Source organism: Chaetodon auriga, chromosome 18, assembly GCF_051107435.1.
Source record: "Chaetodon auriga isolate fChaAug3 chromosome 18, fChaAug3.hap1, whole genome shotgun sequence".
Classification (NCBI taxonomy): Eukaryota; Metazoa; Chordata; class Actinopteri; order Chaetodontiformes; family Chaetodontidae; genus Chaetodon; species Chaetodon auriga.
Window position 1 is genome coordinate 9,173,859 of NC_135091.1, and position 10,209 is coordinate 9,184,067.

General features: G+C 41.3%; 1 protein-coding gene across 1 annotated transcript in view; it reads right to left on the minus strand.

Annotated features, from left to right (window-relative positions):
• Nucleotides 1–10,209, minus strand: part of akap12b (A kinase (PRKA) anchor protein 12b) — a 42,083-nt gene extending 31,874 nt beyond the window's left edge. Inside the window, exon 1 of the mRNA XM_076756553.1 lies at nt 9,776–10,209. Within this exon, the coding sequence (XP_076612668.1) occupies nt 9,776–9,904 (129 nt within the window). The 5' untranslated portion in view covers nt 9,905–10,209. The remainder of the gene's footprint in view (nt 1–9,775) is intronic.

Genomic DNA, 10,209 nt, shown 5'->3' on the forward strand with positions numbered 1-10,209 from the left:
TCATCTAAAAAATGTGCATGGCTAAATAACAAATAATCACATTATTCAATGTTGTCTTCAGGTCTCATCTGATTATTTAAACTCATTTGCATTTAGGCTTCTCTGTGAAATAATGTGCTGTACCATTTGTGGATGAAGTGGTTTAGTTTCAATAAAGCAGTGAGCAGTGTTTTAAGACAACACTTCCACTTCAAATGAGTAACCAAATCAGGACCACCTGATTCGCTGTGCTGTATGTTTCTTATTATCCTCAGACAGCAGAGAGCATCATAAGACACCCCTAACAGAATCCAAAGGTGCCATATATATACTACAGTATAAGGTTTGTGATGAAAGCTCTTTTACTTTGTCAGTCACAACTCTTCCAGGTCCAACTTCCAGTTGCAGTGGAGTGAAAAGTACAATATTTTCCCTGAAATGTAATGGAGTAGATGTATAAACTTAACTTAAGTACAGTGCTTGAGTAAGTACATTCAAACCTCTCTGGTTTTCAGGTCAATGGATTTTACTGTTATTGGACAGGGATTGTGATATACGAGTCGTGTGATTGGTCACTACAGTAAATCTCAGACCTCTCAGCTGTAGCTGTATTAGAGCAACTGCACCGTCCTGCATGATACACTAACCAAGAAAGCAGCTGCACCAAAGCTATGATTCACTTTGTCCTTCAAATGCTCCGACTCCCACCAGCACCACACACACACCAGTGCAAAACACACACACACATACACACAGTCTCTCACTCTCTCACACACACACACACACACACACACACACACACACACACACACACACACACACACACATCATGACATCACACATCTTCCACTGTGCTCTGTGAAGCAGTTAATGCTGCATCAGGACCAGAGCTGATGAAAAATGGATGTGCAAAAAAGAGCAACAGAGAGGGAGGCAGAGAGAAGGGTGAACAGGTTCATGAAAGAGTGGACGAGGGAGGGAACGAGGAGCACTATGAATAACAAGGTTTTCTTTAAAGCATACCTCGGGCAGCCCTAAATAAAATACCTTATGGCGCCCTTCCTGTAGCATAAAATGCAACAGGAAGACAAATGCTATTTTGTGTAACTTCAGCTGATGTTATCACAGGGATCAGCCCCGTGGAGGTCTCTTCCACAGAGTGACTGCCCAGGTAGTTGCACTTGGAAATGATGGAACGCCCTGAAAAACCGCCTATTTTGTTGCATATTTTGGTGCCAGATGAGAAATACTCATAGAGGCAAATTTTGAAGTATAAGTTTGAAAGCATGATTTGGTTATACATAAAAACGTTACATCTGTCTGACATGAGCAATGTGCAATCAGGAACGAGCCATTTTGTTTCAGCAGATGCAAGGAGTAATGTCGAACAAAATGGGAAAAAAGATGGTGCACAGAGAGGGTTAGAGCTAACAGGTGCGAGGAAGGATAAAAAGATGAATCATGGAGCAAAAAGAGGAGACGGTTAAAGAAAGAAGAGGCGCGATGGGCGAGCGAGTCCACAGAGGCTCGTGACGTAATGGAGGTAAGAGAGGTTATTTTGAGCTCAGTGTCGCAGTGAGGAGTCAGCAAGGACTTCACAAAACCAGACATCATTTTTTAATTCCGAACATGCAAAAACCACAAGACTTCTGAGATGAAGATTCAAAAAAATTCTAACATAAAGGGAGCAGACACCTGTATCTGAAACTCCCCAAATCAGCCAACAATCCACAGTTTGATACGCAGGTGATGTGTTAGAGAGGAGTGGCTCATATTTCAACCATTCAGAGCATTGTCTGTGAGAGATGAGCACAGTAATTATACTGTAATCAAATTGTGGGCATGGCCATATTGAATTATACAAGAAGACATATCCTCATTTATTCAAGAGGCTACAAGTAATCCTTTGCTGCTGAAGGCAAATATCAAACAATCGTTTGACTCTGAAGACCTTCCAGTCTTCTTCGCTTCCTTCAGCTGCCTAACGTGGTGCAGCAATAAAGAAAGGCACTATAATAGGGACCCTGATGTGGAAGAGTCTTCCAATCATAGTGATTGATTGGGACAGAGTAGCTGCAATAGTCCCTGTGGGGCCGTGAACAGGTCAATCTCTGCTGGCCACATCTCATGTATTCACCAACACATCATGACAACACTTCTCAGCGAGGACAACCTCTCCTCCACAGCCAATCAGACAAGGTGAAACAGTGATGCAGGACGGTCATGTGTGTTTGTGCAGCACAAACGTGAATCCAACGTCTAAATTCAATTAAAGGCCATTTTCCAATTTGTTTTGACGCAATTCCGAATCAAGCCTTCCTATGACCAAGGCAGGACAACAAACACGTCAACAACTGAAACAGTCCACCTCCTGTTCTTTCATCAAGAATATTATTATTTCTTGTATATTTAAATGTTTATTTTATTGTCAGCTGAATTTATTGTTATTATCAATTCACTCAAACACAGCGTTACTTGACTTTTTTCTGGCTTGTGATCCCAAAACACTGGTTGTGGCCACTGGTTCTTTTTCTTCTTGTTCAATATGAAGACATTTTAAAGGCAGGATCAATCATCTCACAACCCCTCAGATTCATGTTGCTACCATGACCCACAGGTTAGGAACCACTGCCCTTAAGCCACATGAATTAGTGTTCATTTACAGTCCCACTGCATGCATAATTATAATACATACTGCAGAACTGTTTGCACAGCGTCATACCTCTGTTTATGAAATGCACTTTTGGTAAATAAAACCGTTTTGCCTCTAATTAGAGTTAACTGGAATATTTCGTCACTGCAGTACAAACAGTTCAATGGATAAGTGAGCTGGGAACAACAAGCAGTGCAGAATGAAAGAAATACTGTCTTTTAAAACATTATGTAACATTTTGATGTTGCTGTCATTTTGGGATTTGACATTATCCAGCGGACTCATTATTAGATTAAACTATTGGGGTGAAGTCTAATTTGTAGGGGCAGAAAGGGGAGTGGAACAAAAGAGCTCCGGTTTTTCACATCCTCAATCACACGGCTGTTTTTTTACTGGAATGGAGCTGGCAGTAAATCTGAGAGATTCAAGATAGGAAGCTGGCTGGGGGACAGATTAATTAACAGAAAGCCACTTCCTGTTTCTCCCACCAAGAAAAAAGAATTATACATTTGATTTCCTTTTTCAGACAAAAAGCCATGTTTCAGTGTCAGCGAGTAGGAATGGACGTACGTATGTTTCCCCCATTTTTGTTTTTTTGGCCAAACTTTAATACTTTTACAATCGGCCATATTTGGTTGAGCCGACAGCTTGATGTTTTGGAACACTTTTACCAGTTTTGTGATTTCAGATGTATAATTTATCACAATGAGCAAAGCTCTTACAGTCAGTGATTATAAGAAATGCAAGTTTAGACAATAAATTTCAGACAGAAGAAACATTTCATGACTCCGTCTAAACAAAACTCTGCGGAAATGACAGTCTGAAGGTTTAGTTTGCCTTTTTTGTTTACCAGTGGTAGACGTCCTCATGCTTAAATTGTATTCATCAGTTTTCATTAAATTTTTCATATCTGTCCATGAAGCACACTTGATTTACTTGGTAAGAGGAGTATATGATGTCCTCTAACATATATTTCAGTTCACTGATAATCATCTTTGAATAACCATCATCCTTTGACTTCGTGCTCCAACACGATTGGCTGAATTATTTTGACAAAACACTGAGCTCAGTGTAAACACGTGCCGGTTTCCATGATGGAGATAAATCAATCGAGCAGTAAACTAATCCTTGGCTTGTCAATAACACTAAATAAGTAAACTAATTCTCAAATGTTCTCTACTTCATGTTACTATGATGTACAGATGATGTTCAGTCTACAGGAGGTATACAGACCATATGAAACAGACAAAAAGGGGTGAGTGTTAGTATTGGCAAAAATCTACTTCCTCACTGAAACAGATCTCTGGTTTTACGAGTCCCATGTAGGTGAAAAGGAGGTTTTGATTGGAGAAAACTGACAGTTCACAAAGTAGTTAGTTCTAATTGCAGAGTGCAAAACAAATCAATTCCTCTTTCATGTTTGTTCTCCAGATTTCAGAGTTGCCATTCCTCCACCTTCAACACGCACACACACTCACAAACACACTACCACACTGAGTGACTGAGTGTGCTTTTTTTTTTTTTTTTTTTCTTTAATCACTCAGCCTCTGTCATCAACGTCCTTTTAAAATCAGGCAGAAGGGAGGACGGAGGGAACAATCGGCTGATTCATCTGCCTTTATGTCACCCTGGCAGGTCCCCCTCTAACTCTCCCTCTCTGTCTCAAACTCTTTTTTTTTTTTTTCCTCTCTCTGGGCTCCACACCCGTCCCATCTTCCCCTGCCCACCCAAAATGCTGCTCCACCCCCTCCCCATTATGGTTCCTTCCTCTTGTTTTGGACCGGTGCACACGGAGGCCCCCGGCTTGTCCCCGTCCCAGCCCATCCTCAATGGATCCTCTGTTTGACCCCTTCTGTCTCCCCCTCCACTCTCTCTCCATCTCTCTCTTGCTGCTAAACAGGATAATCAGAGCCACGGCAGCGTCTGATCAGCTGCAGCTCATTATACAGGAACGCATCAGCCTTAATCAGCACACATTACATTGCATAACATGATGTTGGATCATTGGAGTCACCTGCCGCTGCTGTTGTGATGGAGAGAGGAGCTGACATGTGACGCAGGTCTCATGTTCAGGTGGCTAACTGTGGTGTGTTTGCTATTGTTCACTTGTCAGTCTGTGTAGATGTGAGTGAATACGCTGACAGCGGCTCTCAAGACGTGTTCAAGAAAGAAGAAATTATGGAAGGCAAGGCAAAAGGAGACTACTTAGACATTCACTGTAATCCTCTCTGCCAATTATGCAAATGTATGTATATGTTGGTCATGTCTAAAAATGACAGTGAGTAATTTTTCTGTAAAAGTGAATCAGTGACATTTCAATTTAAGGGATCTGATTGCACTGCCATGTTTCTACAGTAGCACAGAATGCACAAACCAAACACTGGTGGCTATCTGAAACCTCACCACTAGCTGCCACTAAATCCTACCCACTGGTCCTTTAAAGAGGCAGATCTGACTCTTTAAGGTATGTTTACGTTCTGTTTCTGCTTGCCAATATTACCAGTAGCTCACATCACAGACTAATTCAAATATATGTTTCCTGTTTCAATTCAATTTCCAGCTAAATCAGGCAGACACAAAGTTCAGAGTTCACCTGGTTTACAGTTTTACTTATCTACTACCAGTGTTGGAACCATGACATCGACCACTTTTTGGGGATGAATCTGGGGCAATTTTGTTAAACGAAAAGCTTATCTGGTTGCACCTTAAGGCTGGGACATGCCTCTCTAGGCTGCCACTCAGAGACATGCCTGTTTTTTACAAAGCTGATTTACCAGCCTGCTTCATTGATAGTCTGGGTCACAAGCCACGTTGTTAAGAATTAATTGGAGCGCAAACTAACGTCAGCCATGGAGATGTATGTGTGCATCTTTGCACAATCAAGACTTTTGTAAACTCTTGCAAGAACTGGAGAGCTGCTCCACCCATACGCTGAGGATCAGATAAACAGAGAGATAAGCAGCATGTTGGAGTAAACACGGTCGTGCTTCATGCATTACAAGTAACTTCGCACATCAACCATCATGTAAGAAATGCCAAATATTGTGTAAGCTTTGCAGCTCTATCTACAATGGACCTTTCAGGTTTGAAAAATTTCCAAAACAGAGATCTGCAACTTGTGTGAACAGCAGATGAACCCAGCAATAAAAGGCGCTTCTAAGAAAGAGATTTCAGAGATTCATTTGTGACGTTGGATGTTTGTTTGAGAAATAACAGTGCTACATTAGACAGAGTGGAGCACACACAGACTGTGCCATGTTTACATACAATCTAATAATTTAACTGTAACACTGAGTTGAGTTGATAAAGGCCAAAGTGGCATAAACAGAATTTATTGCATGGTTTATCTCCTTGTTTTGTATTCATTCATAGCTAGCAGTGGCTGGAAAAGGCAAAATAAATGTCTTTGTATTCTTAACTCCCTAACTCGTAATCTACGTAAAGACCCACTTAGGACTTTAATATGATTATTTCAATAAAACTGATGAGGTTGCTGGAGACAGAGAGGTAAGAGGGAGGGTGGTGGTGACAGAGAGAGCAACATTGCTTTAATTCCTCTATGGAGTGAGGAGGATATTTATCGACTATTCATGGAGCAGGAAGGCTCTATCTTCAGCCGAGCACACAGTCACCACTCCAACACACACACGTTACCCACCTTCTCTCTCCCAAAAGCACACCATCCGTACGTCATAAACCACATTTCTGTCCATTTCACATGATTTTAATATATGAGTGTACCACTTAATCTGGTTGTGGCTCCAAAATCTCTGTTTTCATCTTAGATAAATGTGAGGAATAAATAGACAGAACAAAGCAAAGTTAAATCTGTAGTTTTCTGCCTCCATTCCTGAGATGGTTCAGGAATGAGGGTCATGGTCTATAGCAAGCAGTAATAGCAAGTCCAAACCAATATATCCAAAATGTACAGTAATTCTGATTAGGAACACTTCTAATTAAACTTAGAAGTACATCTAGTGGACTTCATTTAACCTTGACTTCTGTTCAAACTCAGTTACAGATATCTATAACTGTTGTTGTCTTATACTGTAATTCCAAGATGGCATAATGCATAGTGTAATTCTGACTAGCTGCGGTTCTAATTAATGATATCTACAACTCAGTTCTCAATAGTCAAAATGTTAATTATTGATATCTTGTTCAGTGCAGAGACCTACAATTGTTCTTACATTACAGATATCCCAAACTGAAGTCTACACACTTAAATTCAATTTTGACTAGTGAAGAATCAAACTATTGATGTGTCAGCTTGGAATTGTAATAATGTAATTTCAGATATACAGAATTGCATTTCAACTATCTGAAATACGACGGTAACTGGTAAAATTTATATTTGTACTGTATCAATTATATTTGAGATATCTACAATTCTGTGACTGATACAGGACTATACATGACTATGATTAGATTAATACAGATACATTAATGTGTTTTAGCTACTTTATACAAAGTCACCAGTTTTGTCCAGTGGTTCCCGACACAGGCATCAGGCCCCTTGCAAACGCTCACAAGATAAATCTGAATGGTCCAGAAACAATCAGTAGGAAGAAAGAGGAAATAGCTCTGCTGCACATATCTGTATTCCTTGTGTAAACTGGACTTTTTATCTCGTCTTTCCTTTACTGTGAGATAGTGGACCTTTTTGGGCCTGAAACCGTTACGTACATAAACCTATTTGAGAAGTTTGGAGGGAAAATGTCGGTCTCCTCTCAGCGAACAGACATTTGAAACTTTACAAGGAGCCTCAACTAGATTTTGTTTTGTAAGAGGTCATGAGCACGGTTTAATCGGTCACGATGCATCAATAGAATATGATACAATAATATTTCCCTTTGATTTTTAGAGTTGAAGTATAAAGCGGCATTCATTCTAAGCATATTAAATATTTACAGCTTAGCATCACTCAGCAGAAGCGACTGTTTCATAGCATCACATCTGTGTACCACCAATCAGTATAATTAGCCTAATCATGAAATTTATAGTGCTTGGCCTCTGAAAAGAACCTTCATTAACTTCACAGAGACAAACCATTTCAAGTTTTAAGGCTCTTAAGATTGTTACATTGATTAGATCATGTTCAAATTTACATCAGACTAATCAATTTGTTTAGTTTCTCTGAGAATTTATGTGTCCCATATTTTTACACACGATGCATCTGAAATCCGTGTGCTGTGGCTGATTTCCTGTTTTTACTTATCTGTCAAGGAAGCGAATTCCAGTGTGCGCAGCATCAAACAAACAATATGACTGTGGCTGGTATTTTGGCTGGTATTACAGCTGGCAGCAGCCAAGGACAGTGCAGTCACTGACCAACAATAACTTACTACATGGAGAGACATCTTGTCAGTGGTAGAAACGTGTTTGTAAGCACACAAACTGTATCTCCCCGCTGTCACAGCTGGAAGTTGGACAAGCAGCTTTGAAACATTTGGTATCATACATACCAATGTGGCACGAAAAAGTACCAGTGATACATGCGATAACAGCTCAGACAGCTTAACAACACACGCTCATAAGGAAAAACAAGAAGCTATGTTTAAAATCTTGGCTATGTGGTTGCTGTCTCACTTAATGTCTGCCTCAGTGTCATTTGACCTTTCTGCTGACCTTTCAGGAGCAGAGACGGGCCCAAAATCTGACCTGCTGACCCCCAGCCAATAAAAAAAGTCAATAAATCCAATAGGCTATACGAGGCGTGAATAGAGCAGGTGGCAAAACATACATAGTCATTAGGAGGCGCCTTCCAAATATTCATTCACACAGTGCCGAGCAATTTACACCAAGGTAACAGTGCAGCGTCGGCAAGATCCCTCAGCTGATGGCAGGTGGCCACAACATACTGCACAGACGAGGAAATGAAGAGTTAACTCTTAAAAGAGTTTAGTTGCTCTTTAAATTAAAGTGGATACAAACAGAACAAGAGTTAAGTGGGTATAAAATAAGTTTTTAGCTTACTGTGCTGTATCAGTAAAGCGTCAGTGCTCAGTGTGTCCACTTCACTGTGTCAGGACACACATGTAGGTTGAAAAGGTCCCTGCTTATGCAGATGGTCTTCCCTATCAATATGCTGACAGTCCTCTAAATCTGTCATTGGTTAATGGTTTATCAGACTTTAGAGTCATGAGGTCAAAATGCTTAATGTTACTTGAGACTGTGTGAAAGAAATGGGGCTGCTGACTACATCAGCAGAGGATGGGACACAATAAAAATCCTAATTATGATGAAATTACAAAATGGAAAGTGGTGGGAAACCAAGTAAATGGACAAGAACATAATTTGTTTGTGTAAAACTAATAGATTTTGTCTGTGGTTTTAAATGATCGAGTTTATTGTGACTGTTATCATATCGTATTTATGGTTATTACTCTTAATTTCATGCGTTACTTCACTCTTTTTGTAGGATTGTAATGTACTGAATCTATATTTTGGCAGCCACGTGATGCACCTCTTGGCTTTTCTGGCTCTGCACATCTGTCACAACTTTATGATTCTTTACGTGTTTTTCTGTCACCTTGTTTGATATGCAAAAAAATAATTATATATAAAATTTTTAAAAATATAAATATCTTATGTATTATAGGGTTGCTATTTTTGTGTTTTAGTGAGCAAAGATTACATAAAACCTCTAAATCAAAGCATGGAAAGTGAAAAGTGAACCTGTCATCATCAGTGCGCTGCAGTCTAAAACAGTAACCCTCCACTGGTCTTGTGCTTCGCCCAAAACTGTCACAAGGACAAATGTGGTGGTTGTTGAGCCCAGGTGGCCTGTCTGGATGTAAATCTGGACCGGGCTAAGCTGCTGGCGTTTTATTACTGCGGGAATGCAGACAAGCCGACCCATTACTCAGCAAAAACAGCGTCAGGCGCACATGCAGCCTGTGCGCTGCAGCACATTACTGATGCGCACGAAGTGAAAATGTAGTCGGGGGGGGGGACAGGACAGGTATGGTTGGAAACACACAGGTTAACTATAAACAGAGCTCAAACATGAGCGTCACAGCAGACACCAGGAGGCATGATAAACGCCACTAAAATAACAAATGTGACTCTTTGGTGTTTGTCTCCGTGCCACTGCGCACGGAGATCCCAGCAGTGGCAGGGATCAGAAAACCTCGGCTGTACCTTGCTGTCGAGGACGCTGCTTCCCTCCTGGAACACGGTCACCTCCGCACTCAGCTCCCCAGCGGAGGCTGAGGCTGAGGCATCCTCCTGGCTCTTCCCGTCCCGCTGCACTGAGCTCTCTGCTCCCATGGCGAACAACCACAAAAGGTGTACTCTTCTCGTCTTGAGTCTAAAAAACGAGCAAGAACCTCCACGCCAAACGCGACTGTGTTACAGCAAGCGAGTATCCACCAAAGCGTCCAAATGACGAGCTCTACAGTGCAGCTCCGCCCCGGGGTGGCCTGGATCTGGAGTGATGAAGTGTGAGGACCAGCAAACTCTTTCAGGACACCCCCCGCCTCCTTCACCCATCAACACCTCCCTTCAGTATCACATGGGGCTCCGGTGCGCCGCGGCACGCCTTGCAGCATCCGAGACGATGCTGATGGAGGAGC